We start from the raw sequence: 27,523 nt of genomic DNA, 5'->3' as shown, positions 1-27,523 counted from the left end.
CCGATTCCTATTCTTCCTTTCATTCCTCTGCAACCCATCCCGTATCCTCCTGGGGCTCATATTTGGTGTTATCTCTGTTGACTCTTCCCCTCTTCCTATAGGACTAGCTGCTCTTCTCTTCTTCCTTGCCCTCTCACCTTCAGTGACCACCTGCTGTGCTCTTTCTTCATTTTCCAACTCTGCAAACCTGTTCCTGAGCTGTATTTCTCCTTCACTAGCTGGTCTTTTCCTCTGCTTGGTTCTCTTAATCACGTTTCCACTGTCCACCTTCCTTACCCAGCAGTCTTCCCTCAAACTTCTTTGATCCTGCTTCCATCTGCAAGTCTGAGCCTTTCCCTTCAGCCTCCTCATGTCTTTGCTCCATCATCTGCTCAAACCCCCTTCTAAACTCAGAGTTTCCACCTGCATCTCCAATCCTCAGATCTTTTCTTCTGTCAGTGCTATCAGGCGGCACTTCAAGCAAACGGAACTCTTTTCAGGTACCCCCCTCCAGGATCATGTGCATAGTGCAGCTTCCATATCCAGTTATCTTCATTGTCTTCCACTGCTCAGGTCACTGCCACTGCTGCCTCTGTATCTGTCATAGCCTTCCCACCTAAGTTCTGTTAGTCTGGGAAACAAAAACCAAACCAAAACACCACCACCCACAGCAAAAGAAAGCTCCAATGAGCACCAAAAGACTGCCCAAACAGCACACTCCCTTCACTAGCCTGTCTGTTCCTCTGCCTGTTTCTCATAGTATTCCCCCCAAACTCCCCTTGCAAACTCCTCTCTTTACAGCTCTGTTTGCTGGCTCCTGTGTCTCTGCAGCTGTCTGGATCCCTCCCCCAGTCCAGTGTTGCTTCCTTTGTTCTTCAGGTGGTTGTGTATGCCATGGGTAGAGAGAAAAGAAGAAATAATCTGAGGTGTCTGTTCTCCCTTTAATAGTTCTTTCTCTTCTGAACCTCAGTGGAGATGATTCTCAAAGGAGACCGAAAATCTGTGTGGATGGGAACCCCCAGCTGTTTCTTTGTCAGGATGTAGATTTTCGCCACATCATCTTTCCTGCCAAAGAATGGCTACTTAACCGGTGAGAGTTGCATTTGATTTTATTGACATCTGGCTGAGGCATAGGCTAGCCTTCTGACTCTGGGAAACTGATTTGTGGCTGCTTCCCCAGACTTGGAAAATGACTTAGTAATACCACACAGAGGAATCTTGTAACTTTACATGCAGTATTGCCACACATACCAGGACAATAATCCACAAATCAGGAGTTTTCAAATGATACCTCACAGCATACTTTGTACAAAACTTATCCTAGTTCTGTAAAAGGGGTGAGCATAGGGGTGTACAGACTGTCATACTCAGGCTTGTGCTACAGGGCTAAAAATAACAATGCAGATATTCAGGCTCTGAAACTTGGAGAGGGAGGTGGGTCTGAGAGCCCAAACATCTATGCTGCTGTTTTGAGCCTTGTAGCACAAGTCCTGTGAGACTGAGTCTGTTGACCTAAGGTCTGAGACTTGCTGCTGCGGGTCATTTTTGCAGAGCAGACATAGCTCAACAAGTCTCCAGCCTCTGCGTACTGTAGAAACTGATCTGCCTTGGTGTGAAAGGGCTGCTGCTATTCCAGTAGTTTGGATGCAGAAATGTGTTACATGCCCAATTCATTTGTGTAGTCAACATCATTGTATGCACTGTTCAGGTAACTGTATTTGCAAATGGACAGTTAGGTCATTTGTGCTCATAATTATGCAATTTGCACATGCAGTTATAGAAGCCACACATGAAAACTGGGCACCCAACTATGCACCTTACTCGTTTGGAGAAATGAGCTAGATTTTCAAACGGTGTGTGCTAGGAGCTGGATAATGGGAGGCTGCCATGCTGCATGATAGAAAGTTTTGAAAATGCACATTGCCCCTCTTGCCAGGACCCCTAGAGCAGATCTTGGAGAAAAACATCCAATCTTGTTTTGAAAATAGTCGGTGATGAAGAATCACATCATGACCCTTGGTATGTTTTTCCAGTGGTTAATTACCCTCACAGTTAAAAATTCATGTCTTATTTCCAGTCTGAATTGTCTAGTTTCAACTTCCAATCATTGGATCATGTGAGACCTTTCTGTGCTAGATTAAAGGGTCCAATGTTAAATATTTGTTCCTCATGTAGATTCTTTAGACTGTGATCCATTCACCCCTTAACCTTTTCTTTAAGCTAAGCAGATTGAGCTCTTTGAGTCTATCACTGTAAGGCATGTTTTCTAATCCTTCAGTCATTCTTGCGGCTTTTCTCTGAACCCTTTTCAATTTATCAATATCCTTCTTGAACCATGGACACAGTATTCCAGCAGCAGTCGCATCAGTGCCAAATACAGAACTAAAATTACCTCTCTGTTCCTACTCAAGATGCCCTTGTTTGTGTATCACATGTGTTAGCTCTTTTGGCCACAGCCCATCACACTGTGAGGTCATGTTCAGCTGTTTATTTGCCATGACTCCTAAGTCTTTTTCCAACTCTGTGCTTCTCAGGATAGTGTCCCCCCTAATATAAGTATTGCCTACATTCTTTGCTCCGGATGTATGCATTTATATGGAATCATATTAAAACACATTGTTTGTTTGCTTGTGCCCAGTTTACCAAGTGATTCAGATAATTCTGAATTAGTGACTTGCCCTCTTCATTATTTACCATTCCCCCAATGTTTATATAATCTACAGACTTGATCTGTGATTTTATGTTTTCTTCCAGGTCATTGATGATCATTTTAAATAGAAGGCAGTTTATCCTCTGCCTAATCATTCCTTTATCCAGAAGGCTCTTACAACTGCAGTGGTGGGCCTTTTTATGTGTTTTAGTTTTGTTCATGGCAAACCCTAGGCGAGCAGCAGGGCCTTATCTCGCATATATGCTCTACTCCAATCCATTCCATATAGCTATTGGGTGCATGTGCTTCATATAGTACTGGGGGCTATAGTCCAGTTTAGACACCACAATTCTCTTGCCAATATTTTTCCATCTCTCTTAGGGTTCTCTGTGCTAGAGTTTGCCATCTCCTGAGTTGCTCCTTCGCTAGCAGAATCACTTTCTGCATTCCTTTTTCCTAGGGTTTCTGTGCTCCCATTGAGGATCTGCTGCAAAAAGGGGGTTTAGGGCCCCCAAAACTAGCCACTTTTTTTCCATCAAATCCTATGTGCAAATCAGTCCATCTTTTACCTTCTCTCATTCACAGGGGACATGAAGTGTGCATGTGCCTCTGGAATTGTACATGCAGATGGCTGTGCGTAATGGTTATTTAACAGGTATATCTGATTCTACGCACAAGGGGTGTGTGTGTGTGTGTGTATGCGCGTGCGCGCATAATTGTGGCAATCTGATTCACTACAGCTTCTCAATGTTAGCTCTTTAATGCTACAAAATTCCTAGAGCAGATGCTAGTCTGTGAGGAACATGGCAAAGGAATCCCTCCGCAGCAGAGCAGAGATGTCAGAAATGAACCTGGACATCTCCTAAGGCAGCTATGGTCTCTGGGTTTCCTAGTCACTCACTCTGGGAGCTTGGGTGACATTTTGTTCAGAAGTAGATTTAAATGGCATTTGTGTGTGTGTGCGCGTGTACGTACATGTGTACAGCTTCACTCAGACTGCCATGAGGGCCTCAGTGGAAATGATGGGACATGTGAGCTTCACCCTGGTGCAGGGATGTGCCATGTTTTCGGGACAATAATAAACCAAAGTGGGGAGGATTCACTGTATGCTGCACTGGCCTTGTGCATTGGTGACTGGTTGGCACTAGGGTTGTGCAGGCTGGCAGTACTAGCATGAAATACACAAATTACGTTGAGTTAAAAAGACACAAAAACTTGAGAATGGAGCATAAAACTCCTTATTTGTGCCAGTGGCAATACAGCTGATTCAAACAACTCAGGTGCACTTACATGATGCAGTAGTGAGAACATGTTGATCTCCATCTGAAAACCATAAGCTCATTTAGAAAATTAGGCTGTCTCATTTGAGATTAGAGTCTCTGGTTAATCTCCACAAATTTAACTAGCTATTTCCTGGCTAATTAAGTGAGGATCTCCATATAGTTGCATGCCAGCATGGAGGTACTCTCAAGGAGGGTGCACATTCATGTTCCCCGATAGGAGATGCGTTGTTAGCAAAAGGGTACCAGCCCATGAGGCCAGCATGGGGCTGAGGCCCTGGGGCAATAGGAAACATGACACTCTCAAAACAAAGGGCAGATGTGGAGATGGTTCATGCTCCAGAGGTCCTTCTCTTTCCCCGCTCCCCTCAGGCATATTTGTAACATATCAAGTGATTGACAGAATGGATCCCAGGGTGAATGAAAAACAGTGCTTTTAAAAAAGAATCAAATCAGATTTTTTAATTTAAATTGAACATTTACTTTTTAAAATGTTTGTTAATTTCAAATGTAATTTTAATGTATGTTAAGACCTAAATTTATTATAATTTATTAAAATATCAATGAAATATAAACAATATTAAGCAGTACATGTTTGCTGCCAATTTTTAAACCAAGTCAACTTCCTGAACTGATGGAAGTCACTGACTAAGCATCTGGAACCAGAGTTTGTTTGAAGCTTTTCACAGCGGTAGACTTTTGCAGCTGCAGAGAGAATATTTTCTTCATTTCAGTTTATTCAGTTAGTTCCGTTCTGGCTGGCATTGCTCCCCTCATGATTAGATATGGAGGTAGGACTCTGGCCCCATTACTATGCCCAGACAGCTATCAAGAAAGTTTACTTCACAGTTCCATCTTGAAGCCACATCAAAAACGCTAGCTGAAGTCAAGATGCCCCTTTTCTGAAATAATTGAGTCTCCCAGATAGTTCTAGGATACAGTGGCAAGAGGTGGTATGGGACTGATCAATGGCACATTTCTGGGAACATAGACAACTCAGATCTGTGTTCGCTAGTCTCCCTGGATGAGCTCTCACAGTCCCCTTCGAACAACCCTATGAACTGAAAAAGCCTTCCTTGTTACAACAGGGTATGTTGCGGTCACCGGTGGTTTAAATTACATCTTTACTGTTGGGGCTTCTTGAACTCCCCGTCCTACCTCTGGAGCTCAAGAACAAACTGCAGCTGGTTATGGACTGTTCTCTTTATCCTTTTGATGGTGAATGGATGCACTCTGGATGAGGCTGCCGTGATAGAGTGGCTGCGTCACTTACCTAACTGCTAACTTACCTAACTGCTGATTTATGGTTTGGTGCTGTCACAAGCCATGTGCCAGAAGAAGTTCAATGACCAGTTCATAAGTTAAGAAACCGTGGTGGGAATTGAAAAAGAGGAATGCTTGTTTTTCTCTTCTAATCTATCCAACTGTGAGAAGTTGAAATCCACTAGTTCTAACATCTCCAAGGATGTGGTGACCAGAAATAATCTTTTCACAAAATACAAATAATACTACTGTTTAATAAATAAGTTTTAAATGTGTTAAACTTTTTCTTGTGCACCCAGCACATTTAAGGTGGTTTTATTTAATAAAAATAAAGGAAAATGCTGTTTTTGTGTATCTTTAATTGAATTTGGATTTCCATTTAAATAAAGCTTGATACAAATCACAGGTAAAAAATGGATGTTAAACAAGAAATGCATCATTGCCTATTTTCTACCATTATAGAAAAATTGTAAAAATTAAGGATCTGGATAAATGTAAGTTACACTATATACTTGGTTAAGTTAATATGTACAGCTATCGTGTATCCTCCTGGTTAGCACACAAAAGCACCAAATTTAGCATAAATGCTATATTTAGTTGCAAATCACCATGTTTTAATGGTTACCAACCAATGGAAATTCAACCTTTCTTGAAGAAGAAAAGAAGTGCAAATATCAACATGATTTAAAATCAAGGTTTCTGCTTACGATTCTAAGTCATGCTTCAACTCTGATTTAAATACCTTTTGATTTTAAATCATTCCAGCCTGGTGTGTCCCACTGATATGTGTAATTAATGACATAATGTGTAATTATTACACAGTTCCGAAATTATCAGGTTAGCAAACTGCTTAAGTGGCAGCACTGTAATTCTCCTTCTCCACTGGGTATTTAACATGGGCTGCCAAAACTGCATGATGGTGTGTTAATGCAAAGATCACGTAGCAACAGCTCTACTTGAGCAAGCACCTGGAGAGGCTCTTGTCTCCAGAGTCCAGAATCCTGGGAGTGTGAGAGTGATTATGTCAGTGGGCGAGGCCTGGTTAGCTGTGGATTTATTCAGAAGGCCAGGACCAACCTACAGCGCGATTAAGAGAGAGAGTGTCATTGTGGTCACCTCAAGTGCAGGCTTCCCCTGAGTTGCCCTGTTTAGCCCCCTGCCGTTGCCCTGCCTCACTCTCCTTTGCTCTGGAAGGAAGAAGAGGGTCATTCAGACTACACTCACTCTTGGGCTGCTCTGCTGAGGCAGCTGGCCAGGATGGCAGTTAGTCCAGCTGTGGTGATGACTCATTGTGTGATCCCATGTGCACTAGGGGCTGGTCTAAGACCCATGCCTGCCCATCCCCCACACTGCTATCTCATGGTGACTTTTATCTTGGTAATTAAGCCATATCTGAGTAGGAATGAAGCCCCATGTCCCCCCAAAAACTCCAGCTGGTACAAAACAAGTAGGCCATATGCTTAGGAGCACAGGTGCCTGTATGTACATCATCCAGCCCTCTGCTTTGCAGTGGGTCCCCCTGAACAAAATCCAGCTTAGGGCCTCTCTCTGGTTAGTCCTACATCACGGCACTCGATGTGCTCAGAGCTAAATGCAAGAACTCCTTTTTGCACTTAGATTTTACCTTGGTAAAGGTTACACGTGCATTCTCAGCATCTGTATAGGTATAAGAACAGCCATACCGGGTCAGACCAAAGGTCCATCTAGCCCGGTATCCTGTTTACCGACAGTGGCCAATGCCAGATGCCCCAGAGGGAGTTAACCTAACAGGCAATGATCAAGTGATCTCTCTCCTGTGATCCATCTCCATCCTCTGACAAACAGAGGCTAAGGAGACCATTCCTTAACCATCCTGGCTAATAGCCATTTATGGACTTAACCACCATGAATTTATCCAGTTCCCTTTTAAATACCGTTATAGTTCTAGCCTTCACAACCGCCTCAGGTAAGGAGTTCCACAAGTTGACTGTGTGCTGTGTGAAGAAGAACTTCCTTTTATTTGTTTTAAACCTGCTGCCTGTTAATTTCGTTTGGTGATCCCTAGTTCTTGTATTATGGGAATAAGTAAATAACTTTTCCTTATCCACTTTCTCCACATCATTTATGATTTGGTATACCTCTATCATATCCCCCCTTAGACTCCTCTTTTCCAAGCTGAAAAGTTCTAGCCTCTTTAATCTTTGGGACCCTCTCCAAACCCCTAATCATTTTAGTTGCCCTTTTCTGAACCTTTTCTAGTGCTAGTGTATCTTTTTTGAGACGAGGAGACCACATCTGTACGCAGTATTTGAGATGTGGGTGTACTATGGATTTATATAAAGGCAATAATATATTCTCAGTCTTATTCTCTATCCCCTTTTTAATGATTCCTAACATTCTGTTTGCTTTTTTTTGACCCCCTCTGCACACTGCGTGGACATCTTCAGAGAACTATCCACGATGACTCCAAGATCTTTTTCCTGACTCGTTGTAGCTAAATTAGCCCCCATCATATTGCATGTATCCTTGGTGTCTGACGAAGTGGGTATTCACCCACAAAAGCTTATGCTCCTATATGTCTGTTAGTCTGTAAGGTGTCACAGGACTCTTTGTTGCTTTTTAGAGTTGCTGCTTTCTGTCCTATAAAGTACTCCTGGGGGAATTCTGCACCACTGCGTATGTTATTAATGAGCTGTGCATATTTTAAATTATTTGCACAGAAAAAAGCTTCTGCTGGAAAGTTGTTGCAGTTCTCCCTTTTGCCCAACAGAGGGCGCTAGGTACTAGACCAGAGCAGCAGCTCCTGGCCATCTAGGGAAGAGAAAGAGCCTGCTTTCACAGCACCTGTTGAGCCAGATCAGGGGATATGGGGAGACAGCATGGGGCTGCTGGAGGGATCAGTCAATGGCTCATAAGGGCTGGTGGGGGAGGACAGACTGGGCAGGTGCTGAATAGGAGTGGAAATGCAGGGTTGGATGGGGGAGGGGGTGGCTGAGAGGGGGCACAGAGACACATGGGAATGGGGTGGCTGAGTGGGGGTGGAGGGACACATGGGTACAGGGGCAGATGTGCCTGACTGGCAGAGGCTAGGGGTCAGCCAGTGTCTGCCATGGGGAAACTCCCTAACAATCCCTCTCCATCCCTCCAAAATCCTGTTCCATACTTTTCCCATTCATTCCCAACAATCCTCCAAGTTGACACCCAGGCCCCTTCCCAGCAATTACTTCTCTCTCCCTCAGCTCCTCTTTTACCCCGAGTCCAGCAAGCCTTTGCACTGATTCTGAAGGGTGTGGGAAACATGGTTCTGTATTGTAGTTTAAATGAATTATTACTCAGAGTTCTGTGTTAATATGCCTAGTAAGGAGTCTGTTTGTCAAAAAACATTTCCTGAATCTTTTTTGTTGTCTGTCTTGTTACAGACATACTTGCTGACAGGTATTTTGAAATAAATGACCAAAAATAATTGAAACTGGTGTCATTATATTGTGTTATTTTGACAAATAAAATATGCAGAATTTTGCAGAATTTGAAAAAATTGTGTGCAGAATTTTTAATTTTTTGGCACAGAATTCCCTCAGGAGTATGTAAAGGTGGCCTAACTGCTCTGTTCCTACAGAGCATTTGGCTGTATTAAAATGCATGCCTGTTTGCATGCAGGTGACGATCTGCAACTTGAAGACAAATGGGATATTCTCTAGCTCTGTTCATAAAGGGCTTTTCAGGGTGAATTCCATTCTCCACATGCTCTGGGTGTCCTAGTACTGATGGTCATGTAACAAAGGAATGACACTTTCTATTGCAGGGGTTCTCAAACTGAGGGTCGCAAGGTTATTACATGGGGAGTTGCAATCTGTCAGCCTCCACCCCAAACCTTGCTTTCCCTCCAGCATTTATAATGGTGTTAAATATATAAAAAACTGTTTTTAATTTATAAAAGAGGGGTCACACTCAGAGACTTGCTATGTGAAAAGGGTCACCACTGCAAAAGTTTGAGAACCACTGTTCTATTGGCTGACTGCAGGTGGAGAGGTGGGAAGAGCAAAGTTAGGAGAGAAGCTGCCCTTGACCCTAGTTCAGATACTCCCAGAGCCAAGGAGGCAGATCCCAGAGTTAGGTCATTTTGAAATGACTGAAGTGGGGATGCATAACTTGTGTGGCCTTCCAAGGCTACAGCACTGCAAGAAGAGGGTGCATATGTGATGGTTTAAAGAGGATAAGTTGTGGGTGGTTCTCTCTCACCTTCTCCCAGTGCCTCAGTGCCATGACCCTGAATGACACAGGTTTAAACAAGCTCTCAGCTGGCTTTGGTAAGTAGCCTCCACTCTTTCCTTTTGTAACTCAGCTTTCTGGCATAGAGCCAGAAATTGAAGAAAGTACAAAATTGAAGAACTACTAGAATACAAACAGAATTATGGAAGCAGCTGTCCTCATGTACACTCCCCACCCCACCCCCCATCTTGTCATCCTCCAGCAGGCACCTTACATCTCTGGTCCTGTCTTTCTGTTTCAGTGCCAGGGCAAGCCCTGGCTGTAGTTAAAAGATGTTCATTCACTGCATGAGGGTATGTTGGCACAAACTTGTGACCTACGTGTAATTTCCATCTGATCTGCTCATACTATATAAATTGTGAGTAAATTGACACATCACCCCCTCGTCCTTGATGAGCAGAGCCAGTTTTCCTTGTAGCTCATGGCAGTCAGTTGTCTAGGCTGGGGCTTGCTTCAGTCAGTAGAAGTTTTGTCAGTGACTTCAGTGGACAAAGGAGCAGGCTTAGTGTTTGCACACATGTGCCCAGCTTTGTTCCCTGGGGAAAGGAGGGATTTCTGCGTGATATAGTGCACACATGCCTTGTGCTTGGAGAATCATTATCAGTGCAAGTGACGCATGTACGTTACTACTAATTTGCACACATACTGTGTAAATGTCACTCTTCCTTGCATTAACCCTATCAAATGGAGTCTGCTCTATGAGTCCTCTCCCACCAAAATGCACTGTTCAGTGCTGTACTGTCTATCACAACACATGCCAACGTGTCTTCCTTTATGACATCCCATCACTTCTTCTTGGGTCAATCTCTCTGTGTTTTTCTTTCAGAGTTGATCTGTTGGACTCTCACATAGTTGCCAGGACTGCTTTTACTGTATATGACCAAACCATTTGAACCTGCACTCCCCAAGTTTTTCATTTAGGGTGTTACTTTGAGCATGTCAGTAACATACATGTTCCTCAGGTGGTCTGTAACAGGGCAGCACCACCCCGCACCAGCCTTAGTAGCACTGATGGTGGAAGTCCCGCCCCGTCCATACTGGGCGTGTTCCAAGTACTCTGGGAGAATAAAAGGAGGGAGCCCAGCTCAGTCTGGGTTGGCAGCCGCAGGGGAAGGACCTGACTGGGAAGGTCCTGTGGAGGACCAGCTGCCACCCACGGAGGTGCCAGGGACTGAAGCCTCTCCAGGCTGGCCCAAAGCCCTACTACAGGAGGACCCTGGGGAGGCGACTGACCCAGAGGCCCACAGGGAACCTAGGGACTCGTGGAAGATCTCCATGCTCAAGCTGGTAGGAAGCAACCCGGGGAGGGGGTGACGGACTGGTACCTTGCCCCCAGCAAGTCTCAGCGTGTTTCAGTAGGAACCACCCACTGAGCCAGGGGCAAGGTCCTATGCTGCGGTTAGGGCCAGAGGCCGGGACCCGGTGGAGTGGGAGAGTCACTGGCCACTGGACCACATTGCCCAACAACCCAGGGTGACCCTAGAGACTCTGGCCACTAGGCCGTACTGCCCTGCAACCAGGGGCAGTTCTATGGACTCTGGCCACTAGGCTGCATTGCCCTGCAACCAGAAGCGCAAACCCTCACGTGGTCTTTTTTGCTTACCGCTACTCATCCTTCTCAACGTCTGCATTTCTGTGAAACAGATCATTTGCTCATGTTTCTTTGTTGCCCAACACTCAGCGCCATACATCAGAACTAGATAGACCATCGTTTTATAGACTTTCCCTTTTACTATAACTGGAATCTTCCTGTCAAATATTACACTACTTATCTCTCTCCATTTGAGCCAAGCATTTATTATCCTACCTCTACTTTTGTTCTCTATTTCCCCATTTTCCTGGATTTGGGAATTCAGGTACTCTGCATTTTCAGTATTGTCTGCCCATCTAGTTTCATGGATAATTTTTCAGCATTCACATTTTTGTAATTATAATAATTATAATATTTTTCCTTGGCTTATTTAGAGCCTATGTCTCTTCAGCACATCTCTCCATTTATCAAGATGCTCTTCTAGACTATCCTTCTCCTCACTGAATAGAATATAATTTGCAAACATATACAAAGGTGCCTCCTTCTGTATGTTCCTTGTGAGGGTATCTAAGATGAGGATAAACAAGAGAGGGCTCAGTGCTGATCCCTGACATACTCCCACCTTTATTGATAGTTCATTTTTTTCACCACTAGAAGTTCTGACTACTAATGTTACTAATACATACATGCCTTGAACAAGTTCTGGTACGTGTTTTCTCCCTCATGTACCATTAGATGTTTTCCTTTGGAACTTGTGGAACCATATGAATTTTTTTTTTCCTTTGTCCACTAGCTGCCTCCGTGCAAAAAGAGCCTCTGTTGTTGATCTTCCTGGCGTAAAGTCATATTGATTTGCACTAATACTTTGCTTCTTAGTCTCTTAGAGCTCGTAAGCATCACAGTGTATGCAGTGTTTGTAGTTGGGAGGATATGGGCCAATCCCTCATCCATTTCTCCATATCTATGTGGGAATTGGCTGCAAGAGAATTCTCTTTACTGGACCTGATGATGATGATGATTTCCAGCCATTTGTGTGTAATCCATACATGTCTTTCCAGTAGTTTTGGCAGCAAGTGGAAGGTTGAGCAGCCAGATGATTCTCTTGATTCTTATAGAGATATTTCTCCCTGCAAAAGGATTTCTCATCTGAGTGTGGCTTTGGCTTAGAGAATGGAGTGACACTCACAAAAACTCTTTAAGCAGCAAGAACCTGCATGGTGACCACGTCTGAAGTTGCTCCATCTTGAGTGAGCTCTGAGGAGGACTGTCAGAGGAAGAGGTGGGAATGAGAAGGGGAAATAGGAAAGATTAGACCTTGGAATTGAATTGAATACCCATTTGGGTAAATGTTTACTGTGGGAGAGGGGCTTTTTTGTCTTCTCCTCCCTGCTGCCCCCAAACAGAGAGATGTTTTCCTTCAGGCTCACAGCATTAGCTAACCTTCTCTTAGAGACATAACAGTGTAAACATCCCAGGGAGCTTACATGTTATGTGTACAGCAAACCTCAATGCAATCGTTTTGTTAATTTGAAAAAATGGTGTTCAAAACAGCAGTAACCAGTTTGCTTAAGAACTGCAAAACCGTAAGAGCGTACCGGAGACAAGATATCTCTGTACAGAAACTGTAATCCCTCCACTCGTTGCTGGACTGCTGGTACCTCTGTGGTGGAACATGGCAGCTGTTTAAAAGTGCACAGACGTGACACCCAGTATATTAGAATGGGCCGTGAAGTAAAATACCATATCCAGTTGCGGCTGCAATTGTCCTGATGGAATTTGGCCAGGAAACCTGGGTGAATACTGTGGCTCTTAAGATTTAGATCTACCCTGATTGTTCAGTCTGCTCCATCTGAATGAGTTTGAGTGGTAGACACCCTGCAGTGACAGTTTTGCTGACATCAGATTGCAGGTAGTGCTTCCCTGAATGATTCCTTTGCAGCACTTTCTCTTAACCCAGAGGTGGGCAAACTACAGCCCACGGGCCACATCCGGCCCATGGGACTGTCCTGCCTGGCACTTGAGCTCCCAGCTGGAGAGGCTAGCACTCGGCCCCTCCCCTGCTGTCCCTCCTGGGCAGTGGAGCCGTGCGCTCCTGATGAGCAGAGCAGCAGTGTGTTTAGCTCCAACCGGGTGGCGTGCCTGCCAGACATGCTGCTCTGAGCGGCATGGTAAGGGGCTGGGGCCGGGGGGGCTGGGGCCCTCCATACAATTTTGCAACCCCAGTGTGGCCCTCGGGCCAAAAAGTTTGCCCACCCCTGCCTTAGCCGCACAATATCATTATAATAATAATATTGCTTTTATCAATACATTAGAAGCAAGAGGAAGACCAAGGGCAGGGTAGGCCCACTGCTCAGTGAGGAGGGGGAAACAGTAACGGGAGACTTGGAAATGGCAGAGATGCTTAATGACTTCTTTGTTTTGGTCTTCACTGAGAAGTCTGAAGGAATATCTAGTATAGTGAATGCTTACGGGAAGAGGGTAGGTTTAGAAGATAAAATAAAAAAAGAGCAAGTAAAAAATCACTTAGAAAAGTTAGATGCCTGCAAGTCACCAGGGCCTGATGAAATGCATCCTAGAATACTCAAGGAGTTAATAGAGGAGGTATCTGAGCCTCTAGCTATTATCTTTGGGAAATCATGGGATACGGGGGAGATTCCAGAAGACTGGAAGGGGGCAAATATAGTGCCCATCTATAAAAAGGGAAATAAAAACAACCCAGGAAACTACAGACCAGTTAGTTTAACTTCTGTGCCAGGGAAGATAATGGAGCAAGTAATTAAAGAAATCATCTGCAAACACTTGGAAGGTGGTAAGGTGATAGGGAATAGCCAGCATGGATTTGTAAAGAACAAATCATGTCAAACTAATCTGATAGCGTTCTTTGATAGGATAACGAGCCTTGTGGATAAGGGAGAAGCGGTGGATGTGATATACCTAGACTTTAGTAAGGCGTTTGATATGGTCTCGCATGATATTCTTATAGATAAACTAGGAAAGTACAATTTAGATGGGGCTACTATAAGGTGGGTGCATAACTGGCTGGATAACCGTACTCAGAGAGTAGTTATTAATGGCTCCCAATCCTGCTGGAAAGGTATAACAAGTAGGGTTCCGAAGGGCTCTGTTTTGGGACCAGCTCTGTTCAATATCTTCATCAACGATTTAGATGTTGGCATAGAATATACGCTTATTAAGTTTGCAGACGATACCAAACTGGGAGGGATTGCAACTGCTTTGGAGGACAGGGTCAAAATTCAAAATGATCTGGACAAATTGGAGAAATGGTCTGAGGTAAACAGGATGAAGTTCAATAAAGATAAATGCAAAGTGCTCCACTTAGGAAGGAACAATCAGTTTCACACATACAGAATGGGAAGAGACTGTCTAGGAAGGAGTATGGCAGAAAGAGATCTAGGGGTCATAGTGGACCACAAGCTTAATATGAGTCAACAGTGTGATACTGTTGCAAAAAAAGCAAACGTGATTCTGGAATGCATTAACAGGTGTGTTGTAAACAAGACACGAGAAGTCATTCTTCCGCTTTACTCTGCGCTGGTTAGGCGTCAACTGGAGTATTGTGTCCAGTTCTGGGCATCGCATTTCAAGAAAGATGTGGAGAAATTGGAGAGGGTCCAGAGAAGAGCAACAAGAATGATTAAAGGTCTTGAGAACATGACCTATGAAGGAAGGCTGAAGGAATTGGGTTTGTTTAGTTTGGAAAAGAGAAGACTGAGAGGGGACATGATAGCAGTTTTCAAGTATCTAAAAGGGTGTCATCAGGAGGAGGGAGAAAACTTGTTCACCTTAGCCTCCAATGATAGAACAAGAAGCAATGGGCTTAAACTGCAGCAAGGGAGATTTAGGTTGGACATTAGGAAAAAGTTCCTAACTGTCAGGGTAGTTAAACAGTGGAATAGATTGCCTAGAGAAGTTGTGGAATCTCCATCTCTGGCGATATTTAAAAGTAGGTTAGATAAATGTCTATTAGGGATGGTCTAGACAGTATTTGGTCCTGCTATGAGGGCAGGGGACTGGACTCGATGACCTCTTGAGGTCCCTTCCAGTCCTTGAGTCTATGAGGATCTTGATTTTGGTCCATTACCACAATTCCCAGCACCATTGGGGCCATCCTCCTAGGGTATCCTTGTGGCTCACCAGGTAGCACTCTGAAGTCTCCTTCTGAGGCTTGGGCTCATACCTAGTGCTAGCCCAGCCCAGTAGCACTGGGGAACAGATGTGCTGTTAGGGCAGGGGTGGGCAAACTTTTTGGCCAGAGGGCCACCTCTGGATCGGGAAATTGCATGCAGGACCATGAATGTAGGGCTGAGGCAGCGGTTTGGGGAGTGGGAGAGAGCGCGCGGTGTGGGAAGGGATGTGGTGTGCAGGAAGGGGCTCAAGGCAAGGGGTTGGGTTGCAGGAGGGGTGTGGGGTGCACAAGGGGGCTCAGGGAAGGGGATTGGGGTGCAGGGATGGGGTGTGGAGTATGGAAGGGGGCTCAGGGCAGGGGGTTGGTGTGCAAGAGGGTGTGGAAGGGGGCTCTGGGAAGGGGGTTGGGTGCAGGAGGGTGTGGGAGGGGGTTAGGGGGCTCAGGGTAGGGGGTTGGCATGTTGGGTGCAGGAGGGGTTCTGGGTGCAGGCTCCGGACTGGCGCCAGTTACCTTGAGTGGCTCTGGGGTGGCAGTGGTGTGCAGTGGCTCAGGCAGGTTCCCTGCCTGCCCTGGCCCCGCACCGCTCCCGGAAGTGGTCAGCACCACATCCTTGTGTCCCCGAGGGAGAGAAGGTAGAGTGCTCCGTGTGCTGCCCTTACCTGCAGGTACCTCCCCTGAAGCTCCCATTGGCCGTGGTTCCCCGTTCCCGGCCAATGGGAGCTGCAGGGGGCGGTGCCTGCAGGTGAGATCAGCATGCTGAGCGCCTTGTGCAACCCTCCTTCCCCAGGGGCCACAGGAACATGGTGCTGACCGCTTCCGGGAGTGGCGCGGGGTTTGTGGTGCCACAGGGGTGGCTATCTTGCAGGCTGGATCCAAAGCTCTGACGGGTCGGATCTGGCCTGCGGGCCGTAGTTTGCCCACCCCGTGTTAGGGGATTTTCCTTTGCTGATGAGAGGAGCTGAAGTTCTTTCTGTTCCCTCTGGGTGTGCTGGTGTGTCTCGATGGTGCTCTACCATGCAAACCCCTTCCCTTCCGAGCGTGCTTTGCAGAAATCTGAATGTGGTGAGGAGGGGACAGTGGAGCAGGAGGGAACGTTGAAGGATTTCTGCATTGGGAAGAGAGGTAGTTTCATCTCCAATCTGAAATGAGCTGGATGAAGTAGGTGAGACCCACAGAAGAAAAGGCTCTGGCACCAGCAGCACCCAGCGCTTGGGGGTGACAGAGTGCAGACAGGTGCCAGATGAGTTGGTAGGGGAGCAGTGAGAAACAAAGCCATGCCGGTATAACAGGGGTAGGCAACCTATGGCACCAAACGAGCTGATTTTCAGTGGCACTCACACTACCCAGGTCCTGACCACCAGTCCAGTGGGCTCTGCATTTTAATTTAATTTTAAAGGAAGCTTCTTAAACATTTTAAAAAACTTATTTACTTTACATACAACAATAGTTTTAACTATATATTATAGACTTATAGAAAGAGACCTTCTAAACATGTTAAAATGTATTACTGGCACGCAGAATCTTAAATTAGAGTGAATAAATGAAAACTCGGCACAGCACTTCTGAAAGGTTGCCGACCCCTGTGGTATAATGTCCCTGGCCTTGAGAGCATGTAAATGCTGCAGGGGTTGCCTTCACAGTCACTGCACTGCCGTTTGCTAGCTCCCTGCTGCACACAACACTCTGGAAACCTTTCTCCTTTTGCATCCTTGTCTTGTCTTCTAGCAACTGCTGAAGTTAAAAAGAGATTGAACAGAGAGGTAATGGAGGATGGGTGGGACCTCTGCACTGGTGGTTGAACAATGTCTGACTCAGACTGGCATCTAGCATAGTTCAAGGCCTTTTTGGTTTTGGTGCAAAACACTATCCCATGTTGTTTCTTGGTAGCCCACTGGATTTGCAGGGTACTGATATTCTTAGCCTTGACTAGTCTGGCAACTGAGGGACTTATAGCAATGCATCTGTGTTTACTTGCAGGAAGCATTGCTGAAGTGCCACCTTGGAAGCAGATGCCTAGCAAAAGCACGTGGCTTCAGAGTCCTTCTGCTTCTCTGGAAGCTCCTGAGCCTGCAGCAGAACTCCCAGAGGAACCTGCTTTGTATATTCTCGTTTCTAGGAGTCAAGCTGGGTCAGAACTTAGGGCTGAGTTACTGAAGCCCTTACAGATTTACAAGGGGGCTCTCGTACTTTGCTTTGGAGTGAGACAGTGAGAAGTTCTGCTAATGAAATGTGGAAGGTGATGCTAACCCTCCATTCTGCACTGTGATGGATGGGGGAGGCGAGGGAGGACCCTCAGGGATTGCCAATGTCCTGTCTGTTCTTCTGTTCAAATTCATTCCATGGGTGGGAGATCTTGTAGTGAGCATCTCATCCTGTGCTCCCCCTGCAGGCTGTTCTGTGCAGACACATGCCATGTGCTGTTCCCAGAGCTGGAATTGGCTGATGCAGCTGCACACAGATGTCTTGCTGCGATAAAGTCAGTGCACCGTTAGCTAAATGTGTCAAACTGGCAGCTGCATTCATCTTGTTTCAACTCCATTCCAGGGATGGCAAAAACTTGTTGCCAGAGGGACACAGGGAACTTAACAAAGGGTCAAAACACCATTCTTCAGCTTCAGAGTCAGGTGAAGGGGAGCAAACCCCAAAAATACAGTTCTGGGGCAATACAGTAAAGAGGACAGAGCTGTGGGTTTCTCCATGCAAAGAGTCAATGGAAGAGCTGGAGAGGGGCAATGGAAGAAGGGAGGGTCAAGGACACTGAGGAGGTGCGGGTTGTTTGGCCAATGAGTCAGACAAGGGAAAAGCTGCTGGGTGTAGCTTTAGAGAAGGTAGAGTGGGACAGGACTGAATGCCACTTCATGGTGTGGGGCCCCAGGGTGGAACCCTCTAATGAGGGTGGGCAGGAGCTGGCTTGGAGGGGCCCTGCAGGAGGAAAAGCGTTGGTGGAGTGACACAGACTCTGGAAGGGGAATATGTCTGACTGTAGGAGAAGCTCCATTTTCCAAAGATGGGAGGGGAATCATGCCACACCTCACTGTGCCCTAGCCTCATGCTGCCATGTGTTGGAAATAGTCATTCCTGCGAATGGAAGAAACTGGGTGCTTTGTTGCTGCTGGGTGCCTTGGCAAAGCAAGACACAGGACCACCTGCACAGTGTGTCCAGTGCTGAAAGGAGACCAGGGGATGCCATTCAATCCAGTGTGTGTCATAGATAGAATGGTACTATCAGCCCTGGGCCTCTGGGTTTCACTGTCCACTGTGAGAGCTAATGGCTTGGAGAGCTAGTGATTGGTTACGTGCTGCTTTGTGGTATGGGGTGGATTGATGCTCGTGCATTTCCTACCATGCACATCATGTCTGTGGATCAAAGATTTCACTTAAAAACAAACAAGAACCCAGACAGATTTCTAGCACGTCTGGTTACAAGGCTACACTCAAGATGAGATGTTATTCTAAATGCTCTGCTCTAGGAATTATTTGGAGGGAGGTCTCTGACGTGTGAGATGGGAGGTCACACTCTGTGATCACAGTGGTCTCTTCTGGCCTTGGAATCCATGAATCTCACCTGAGTGTGAACAGGTGCAGTGCTGTCTACAGAGAGCCTGAAAAAAACAGTTGATCGAATGATGGTTAACTCTGGAACATAACAATGGTGACATGAATGTCAGCTTTGTTGCTGATTGTGTTAGCAGACACATCCAGCTGCAGTGATGTGCTCATCTTGCTGCCCAGGATCCCTCCCACTCATGTTTATGGGGAAGAGAGGCTTGCTTAAAAGGTAGGGAGCCCAGGTTAGTGAGCTTCCTGTCCAAAAGTACAGTTAAAATCTTCTTCCTCAGATGTTGCATGGGGTGCCTGGATCAGGTGTGGGCTCGTCTGGCATGGAGTTTGGCTCGTATTTGGGGTACTTGCTGCCAGCTGGAAACCTGTGCTTGCTGCCCTCCACAGCCAGGGCTTGCTTTCCTGGGCTGTTTGAATAGTCTGAATAGGGAATACCTGAGCCTCCAGAGCACGGTTTAGCCCCCTGGAGGGAACATGAGCCCTGGTCACTCTGAGGTTTTAGTCATGCATGGAAGTTCAGACTAGTGGAAGGGTTCAGTTGCCTGCCAGCCACATGCTGCATGGGGGCATTAGTGTTAATGCCAAGGTACATAAGAGTTGAACTAGGCCAGTGCCCTGCAGCCAGCACTGAAACAACTTGCAGGGCCCATTGGCTTCCCATATCCTCTGTAGAGGGGGAGGAGGAGGTGAAGGCCCATGGGATGGGGATGTGCTGCAGTGTGAGAGGAAGAGGAGGTGGTGGCCCCGTGTTCTCTTTCCGTAACTAAATTCCTGGCAGGGCAGGAGGATGGGGGGACTGAGGATGGGCAAAAGAAAACCTAATGCAATGGAAAGAGGGTTTGCAGCAGGTGGCCACAATGTGAACAGTCGGATCTGACAGCAAGATCCATGCAGGTGCTCTCTGCTACTGAGGCTAGTCTGGAGGCTGCTCTTCACAGGAGGATTCCTCCCCCGCAGGTTGTCAGAGCAGAATCTGACTTGCCAGTTTGTTTATGTTTTTCCTGTTGCCAGTTAGCACCCTACTTCTGGCCTGGCCATGGCTACTGAGGAAGTGTAGCTGTGTCTCCCCACAGAGTGTATGTGGGACATGTCTGCATTCTCCATTGTGGGAGAAGACACCTGGGTGAGAAGATGCTCAGGCCTGCTCAGTGTCCCCAGCCTCAAGCACAGGAGCCTCTGCACATGGGAGAGGATGCAGGGGAAACCCGTGGAGTCAGGATGCTTCTTATATCTGGAAAGAACTATTGCCCAGCTGAGCCCTACTCCCCATCCCCCATCGAGAATGTGGGGCTGGGGAACAGGAAAACATGGGATGAGGAGTTCCCAGAATAACCAGAGGATGGGGAGAGACTGGGGAATGGAGATGGAGTGCGAAGCACTAATACAAGGGGAGGAGGAGAGAGCCAGGCAGGACAAGGACTGGCCTTAAAATAGGGGCCAAGACCACCTTCTCAACCACACCCCAAGGAGAGTTAAGCCCTGCCACTCCCTCAAATGGCTTTATGGCACCTCCTCTGTGAGGGAGGAGGAGCCATTACCGTGGCAGCTCCCTGTCTCCAAAGCCACGCTGCCTTAGTGGTGGTGCTCTGAGGTAAGATTAACCCTGCTAGTGGTGGTGCACTGGAGTCTGGCTTCAGCCACTGGATCTGGCAGACTGAATTCCCAGCTCTAGCAGGGTGCATTGGGAAGTGGCTTTGCCCAATGAGATCTCTCAGCCTTGCAGGCAGATATATGGAAATAGACCAGTTCAGGCCTGTCCTACCAGCACCCTGAACCCATCTCTTCAGCTGTGCCCAGGGCAGAGCTGTTGCCACAGCTGTGTTTTCTCATTTGGATGCCAGGAAATGAGAAATGATGAGCCCCTTATCTCATATGCCTGGGGCAGGTAGCAGCAGAGAGCTCCCAGCATACTTTGCCATGTTAAGCTGCTTCTTTTCTCTGCGCTACGAGTCCATAATGCCTGTGCCTGCGCTGCTTGTCATATGGGAAGTTCTTGATCCTGTGGCTTTGTCGGGGACAGGTATTCAGCTGAGGAATGCAGGAGGAGGAGTTGGCAGTGGCTAGCTCACACTGTGAAGCACTCTACATTGGTTACAGTTTGGAGCTTTCAGAGGCACTTTCTGAGCCTGGTTCTGGAGTGAGAACATCCTTCTGGACCTCTTCTTGCTGTCCATCAAATTCCCTCAACCACTCCTTCCCTGCCTAAGGAGTGACCCTGGAGGTGTATTGATCTCTGCAGGGGAGGGAGACAGAGCTGACTAGGCAGTGCCCAGTAGGGAGATAACTGATTGCTTTGGGGTGGAGGCTTTGGGAACCTTGTGTGCACAACCCCTTTTCTGCAGCCTTAAAGATGTGCGGCTTCCAAGGCACCAAAATGTGTCCACCGGGGGAGGGGCCTGTCCATATGTGTCCTTGTATCTGTGTGTCTGCCACTCGCCTTTGTGTTTTGTCTCTTGTTTTGCAGATGAATCTCTGAGACCAAAAATATTTTAGAAAGTTCTCTTTCAAGCTGTTAATAAGTTTTGTCAGTTTGTTTGTTCTATGCAGCTATGGGAGTGTCAAGGTAGGAGGGACAGGCAGATTCAGGGGTGACCAGGGACTACCTTGGCTTTTCCTGGGTCTGAATGGCCCGGGCAGGGGAGTGGCTGGTGGGATGATGGAGCCAGCATTCTGAGCTGTTACAGAACGGGGAGCAGGAGTAACAGCTACATCAGCGCTTGCTGTCTGTGCTGGTGCTACCCTATGGTGGAGGGCATGGTGCTCAGCGGTGCTCAGAGCAAATGCAATCGCTCAAAGGTGTGATGCAAACATTTGTGCACAGCTGTGGGCACTTTGTGGATGGGAGATGTGTTACTGGTGTGTTAGGAGGTTGCTTTGGGACTGGCAATGCTAAAATGCTCTAGAATAGAGAAGGAGAGAGGTGGTAGCAACCCCTATATTCAGGTTGTCTAGTATTTTCCATTACAAAGGATTCTTGCAACCTATTCTTTGAGAAATGTTTGTCTCAGTATTGTTTACAGCTGACATTTGATGTTCAGCAGGGGAAAGGCCCTCAGGCCACAGGAGTGTCTGTTCTTTGGGCTTATCTACGTGGAGAAATTTGCCAGTATAGTTAATTATACCACTCTAGTTATACTGGTATAACTCTTATCCCAGAACAAGAAGAGCAATATAATTATACCAGCATAACTATACTGGTAACTTTCCCTGTGTAGAACAGACCCAAATCCCATGAAATTCTGTTCAGCTTTTGCTGAGATGTGAACTGTTACAAACAGCTGTGATGGTGTTCCTTTCTGTGATGGTGTTCTTCAGGGGAGAGTTGCCAGAATCACTGAACACAGGAACCTTCTCTGGCAGGGCCCACGCTGCCACTACAGCAACTGCAGCAAACATGTCACTGGAAATGTCTGAGAACCGTCTGAGCAGCACAGTGGACGAGACCTGGGCTGGGCTGGGCTTACTCCCCTCGACCTGTCAATGGCACTGATGGCCCATCCCCCTCCTCTGGGGTCATTACATGGGGCTGGGCTCAGTTCCCCCCTCTAGGGTAATAGATTTCTGTTACCACCAGCTAATGTGGGTCACAATCTGTGCTGCGATGCTGAAGGTTAGGGGTTTGAATATTTTTTTCCAAAATAAACGCTTCACTGCTCCTAACTCAGCATCTGGAGTCCTGTGCCCATGATCGTGGCAGCTCATTGCTAATGGGCTGCCATTCAGTGACAAACGTGTGTGTGCGCGCACATGAGGGGAAGAACAGGCAAGCACTGTTCAATAAGGAAACAATTTCAAGCCCAGGTTTCCAAAGGGTGGTTACAAACACACACACCAGAAGGAAGGAGATGAAGGGCTGTCAAAACAATGAGGGGGAAGAGGTTTCTCCTTGGTTTATAACTTGTGCTTGCCCTCTCTGATTCTTTCCCTTTTGTTTTCCCCATTTGGCAGGGTTTTTAATTGTTCTTCCTTTCCAATGAAGTTGGTGTGAATGACACCTCCTCTGGTTCACTCTCTGGGTAGTGCACTGGTCTCTGCGGTAACTGAGAAGATGTCTGTTTTAACTTGCCTTCTCTCTGCTGGCTTTGAGCATCTGAGCAGAAGGCCTGCTTGGCACACACCACTGCCCTGCTTTCACTGGAGGTGTGATTTTAAGCTGATTTAGTTAAACAGTTGCCAGTGTGTATGTGGACATTCATGTCTTGCTTCAGTAAATTTACAGGCACAAACGGAAGTGCTGTAACCAGCATCAAACCCATAGAATTGTTTGCACCATTTAACTCACATAGGTTTTTGACTGTACGTGTGTGTGCAGACAAGGCCTAAAGCTCTGTGTTTTGTCAAGGTCTGGTAAACAGTGACTATTATGTCTGTGACAAGTTGGTGGATTCTTTTTTATCAGGAGATGTAGACCATAGACACTGTTCCCCATCCCTGCTAACAATATTCCAGCCTGGCTGAGGTTTGTCCAGCCTGTTTCACTAGAGTTCACACAGTCAGTCAGGGGCATTATGCTGAAAGGCTTCCAGCACTGATGCTACACTGATCTTTACTTTGAGTGTTTGTGTTGTGTTTTGCAGAAGTAACATTCATCCTCAAGTTGATAATGAAAATTCAGAAGAAAGAAAAGCAGGTTTGTGACCTCCTCTCCTTCACCTAAATCGGTGTGTGAGGCTTCAATGCCTTGTCATGTGTGAGTGGTGGCTACAGCAAGCCGACCTACAGCCTGTTTGTTGTGTAGCCAAGAAGTGTGTGTCCATTTCCAGTTTTCAGCCCCTCGTCAGGGCCACGGACCTGTGCTTTGAAATGTAACTGGGGCTTGGGGCATATGAATCTCTGCTTGAGGCAAGGGCAGAGAGTGGGATTTATTTTCCATTTAATAAACAAGACACACTTAATTGTTTATGTTAGCCTGGGTAGCGAAGCTCCTACCATTCCAGTGTGTCTGGCTCCACAACCACTCTGATTTAGAAAAACCGGTAAAGTTGTTACAATAAGTGCTAATAAATAACCGTCCCAGATAAAGCTGAAAGCGGAGAGTGAGTGGGGCAGGGAGAGGGGAGGCCTGCAGTGCCAGCTCAGGAACCCTGCTTGGTTCAGAAATAATCCTGGTCACCAAGCCTCTGACCCTTGACTCTGACCTGCTGCATCCGGAACTACGATACAAATTGAATGAATAAATCTGCTACTGGAGGAGATTTATGAGCTGCTGGTCATTGTCTCTGCTATTTGCACAGGGAGAAGCTGTCGCTGGGCTCTGTGATAAAGGGATAGAACCTGTTCAATGTATGGAGACTCTGCCTCTGGGGTGAAAGGTATTTGTAGGGTATAAAACAAGCCAGTCTGTCCTTCAGGGATTTGTGTCCATGCTGCTTTTAATGGGAAACCATTAAAGTGAGCGTCTAATAATGGGATAAATCTCTTAAAGGGAGTGGGAGCCTCTTTCAGCCTACTCAGAAGCAAAGCCCACAGGGCAGCAGCTAACCCCTTTCTGGGGTCTGTCCTTAATGACAAAGAAATGAATAATAACAAAGCTCAGCTCAAGCCACCTTCACTGCTTCTAGTGCTCTTCTCTCAGGACTGCTTGGCCCACATGTTAGATCCTCTCTCTCTCCAGGTAGCCACTGCCATCCCCCTTGTACCGTGCAATCCTTTTGTAAGAATCACATCTGCCCTGGATGATTTGAGTCTTACAAGCAGAGTATTTTAGTTAGTATAGGAACGATTTTGTCCCAGTGGCTTTGATCACGGTATGTGGTTGATCCTTATATCAGTGATTTTTATAAATGGAGTGCACTGTATCTGGTTTCGGTAGTGAACCACCCACCTCATGGAGTCAGCAAAGTCCACTCAGCCCTTTGCCAGCAGAGTTCCTGCTGTCAGCAAGATTTAATGTGTACCAAGGAAAGGGAGCCTGCTAAAAATGCTTCCTCATTGGCAGCCTTTTCCCAGGTGTGGTTTTCGTGCAGATTGCTGGCGGGTGTTCCCTTGAAACAGTGGCATCAGATGGGATTCCTGTAGTGATGGGTCCTGAACCACCTGAGCGAAGGCAAAGAGACATTGGGCCAGGTTCTGACCATACTTTTCCTGGTGTAATTCCACAGCAACTTGCCTCAGAATCTTCTCATTCAGGAGCTGCCCATTGCTTCTCCTGGACCTGTGCTCTCTCCACTTTGGAGTGGGCTGCTCTGCTATTGTACCAGAGAAGTGAGATGTTTCTGTCTGTCCTGGAAAATCACAGCAGCAGGGGGCCCTTCCCACAGCCCTACCTGCTTTCCTGCCTCCAGACACTGCTCCCAAGTGTGCATGGAGGTAGAAGGGAGAGCAGCAGGCAGCTTTGCCTCTGTGTGGGGTAGGGGGTGTAGTGCCGACCAGGACAAACAAAAGTGTTGCAGGAGCTGGTGCTGCCAGAGGGAGTGGGGGAGCCAGTGGGGCTTCCTCCAGAGTGATGTGAATCTCTTACAGCTCCCGTTCCTGTGGGTGAGGCTGGTGTAACACCTTAGTGTTGGAAAGCACCTCCTCCCCCCCAGTGTATCTGTGCCTTAGCCAGGAAGGAGCAGTCGAGAGAATGAGGATGGATGGCACAGTGTGGTCAGTAGCCAGAGTTTAAGGCCAGAAGAGAGCACCAACTGTTCTCAAACTGTGGGCCGGGACGCCAAAGTGGGTCGGGACCCTGTTTTAATGAGGTCGCTAGGGCTGTCGTTAGACTTGCTGGGGCCCGGGGCCAAAGCTGAAGCCCAAGCCCCACTGCTTGAGGCCAGAGCTGATACCCGAGGGCTTAGGCCTTGGGTTGCGGGGGCACAGCCTGGGGCTGAAGCCCTTGAGCTTTGGTTTTAGTCCCCCTGCCCGGGGCAGTGGGCCTCTGGCTTTGGTCCCCCACCCAGGACAGCGGAGCTTGGACGGGCTCATGCTTTGGTCTCTCCTTCTGGGGTCGTGTAGTAATTTTTGTTGTCTGAAATGGGTCAGGGTGCAATGAAGTTTGAGAATCCCTAATCTAGTCTGACCTTTCTATATCACGGGCCACCAACCCCAGCAGCACCCATACATGAACCAAACAACTGAAATCAGGCCAAAGTATTGCAGACTTCAGCACTTGGCTGTGTTAGTCAGAGAGCCAGAGAGAACCAGAGAGCTTGTTAGTGTGAGGCAGCCTCAGCGATGGCAAGCAGGGGGGATGCGCTGCACTCTATGGGCATATCTCGCCTGGCCTGGAGTGCTAGGCTGGTGGGCCTTCTCCTTCTGAGGCACTTTCCCTGCTGCCCAGGCTGGCCTCAGCCCCTCCATCCTCATCTGCACAAATAATTCGTGAACAGAAGCCATTTCTGCCAGTAAGTAAAGGCCAAGGGTCTGTCAGGCCAGGGTCAGGTGTGGCTGTGGGTGAGCATGGTCTGGGTGGGAGACAGTCAGCTCTCTCTGCCATACAAGGGGCTGCCTGTGTGTGGAACTGCCAGTCATAATGGACCTGGCTCTCTGTCTCATGGCACTGTCAGCTGGTCCAGCTGTTAGCTAGAAATGCCTTAGGGATTTCTACAGGGCTGGAAGAAACCCTGGCTAGGTAGTGAGGTGGCAGGGGAGGTCCCTGTGTAGCATTTGGGGCTGGGAGTCCTGGATGAAAGGGCAGCGACACTGGCTGTGGCGGCACTCCTCTCCTCCCTGGGACTGGATCCCTGAGCTGGAACACCTTCAAGCTGACTGAGCTTCCATTTTCAACGTGGACCAGACTCCTCCCAGTAGAGAGGCCTGTGATTGTGGCATCCCAGTAGAGCTTCAGGGCCATTGTTCATGGCAGCCTTCTGTATGTGGACTCTGGAGAGGATGTGGCACTCACAGAGTTTTAACAGGCCCTGTGTGTGGCTCGGGCTGCATTCAGTTCTGCACGTGTCCCTCATCCATATCTGTTTTCCCCTTTGTCATCTCAGGGTGTGTGTGCATGTGCACATGAAAGAGACATGTGAGGCAGAATGTCGAGGCTCAGATGTGTTGCAGGCTGTGAGGTGAGGAGATGCTGCTCTCTCCCTTTGGAGATGGATTCGCTAACTGCTTGCTTACTTTGGAAATCCCATCCCAAATTACTTTGCTTGCCAGTGCATTTGAAAAGCCTGGTGTGCTGTTAACATTATCATTAGTTGACTACAAGGCCTGACATAGCATTCGAAAGTCTTCCTCAGTCATCTGGATCTCTTGGTATAGGATTCCTTTCACCTTGGGGAGTCAGGTTTTATCATCTTGGTGTGTTTTGCCAGTTGTGGTTGGGGCTAGGAATGCCAGGTCTTGCACACAGACCTGTTCTCACTATTTATGTTACTAAGTGGTCTGATATCCATGGATTGTTTGTTAATGCTTCTAAGTGCTATGTTTGCATCTCCTTCCTTCCCTGTTAATGCACGAGAAATGAGGATTTGTCAGTTGCTGTGAGTAACTATGAAATCTGTCACCTTTCCATGTGATTTGTGGGGCGCCCAACCTGGAGGCCCATGTCCTGGTGGGGTGGGGGTTTAGAATCTGATTTAAGCATGTTAGTGCTCTGTGGATGGGGAACAGATTTATTTGCTGGGTTTAAGGCCCCAGCAGCTTGTTTTCCCTGGGTTTCTTCATGGGAAGGGCACATGGAAATCTGTGCTCTGGTCTCTCTAGGGCTTCGAGTGGCTCCCTCTACTGCTGTCTTTCTTTTTGCCAAGCCTTGACTTATTGAATAACATGAGAACTGTAGAGATAAAGCAAATTGAGTTATTCCACAGAGCTTGCAAATTTCCTTGTCCTATAGATATGGAAATAACTAGACTCGTCCCTTATATTAGGAGCCTGCTCTCAAGCACATCTGAATTTTCAGAGCTCTAAGCAGCATTACTTTCCCATCAAAAGGAGGG

General features: G+C 47.2%; 1 protein-coding gene across 7 annotated transcripts in view; it reads left to right on the top strand.

Moving 5' to 3' along the window:
- Positions 1–27,523, top strand: part of CHD6 (chromodomain helicase DNA binding protein 6) — a 209,531-nt gene that overhangs the window by 47,467 nt on the left and 134,541 nt on the right. For 3 of the 7 annotated variants that reach the window (XM_030533538.1, XM_030533539.1, XM_030533535.1), the window contains one exon: positions 23,237–23,289. The exons of 1 other annotated variant lie outside the window; for it this stretch is intronic. In XM_030533538.1, coding sequence (XP_030389398.1) covers positions 23,263–23,289 — 27 coding nt within the window. In that variant the 5' untranslated portion in view covers positions 23,237–23,262. Of the gene's footprint in view, positions 1–23,230; positions 23,290–23,893; positions 23,972–26,575; positions 26,651–27,523 lie in introns of those variants that run through there. 3 more of the 7 variants (XM_030533536.1, XM_030533537.1, XM_030533540.1) reach the window with 3 other exon arrangements.

This window comes from Gopherus evgoodei, chromosome 14 (assembly GCF_007399415.2).
Source record: "Gopherus evgoodei ecotype Sinaloan lineage chromosome 14, rGopEvg1_v1.p, whole genome shotgun sequence".
Classification (NCBI taxonomy): domain Eukaryota; kingdom Metazoa; phylum Chordata; order Testudines; family Testudinidae; genus Gopherus; species Gopherus evgoodei.
Note: the sequence above shows the minus strand (reverse complement) of the source record. Positions and strands in the feature narration are given on the sequence as shown.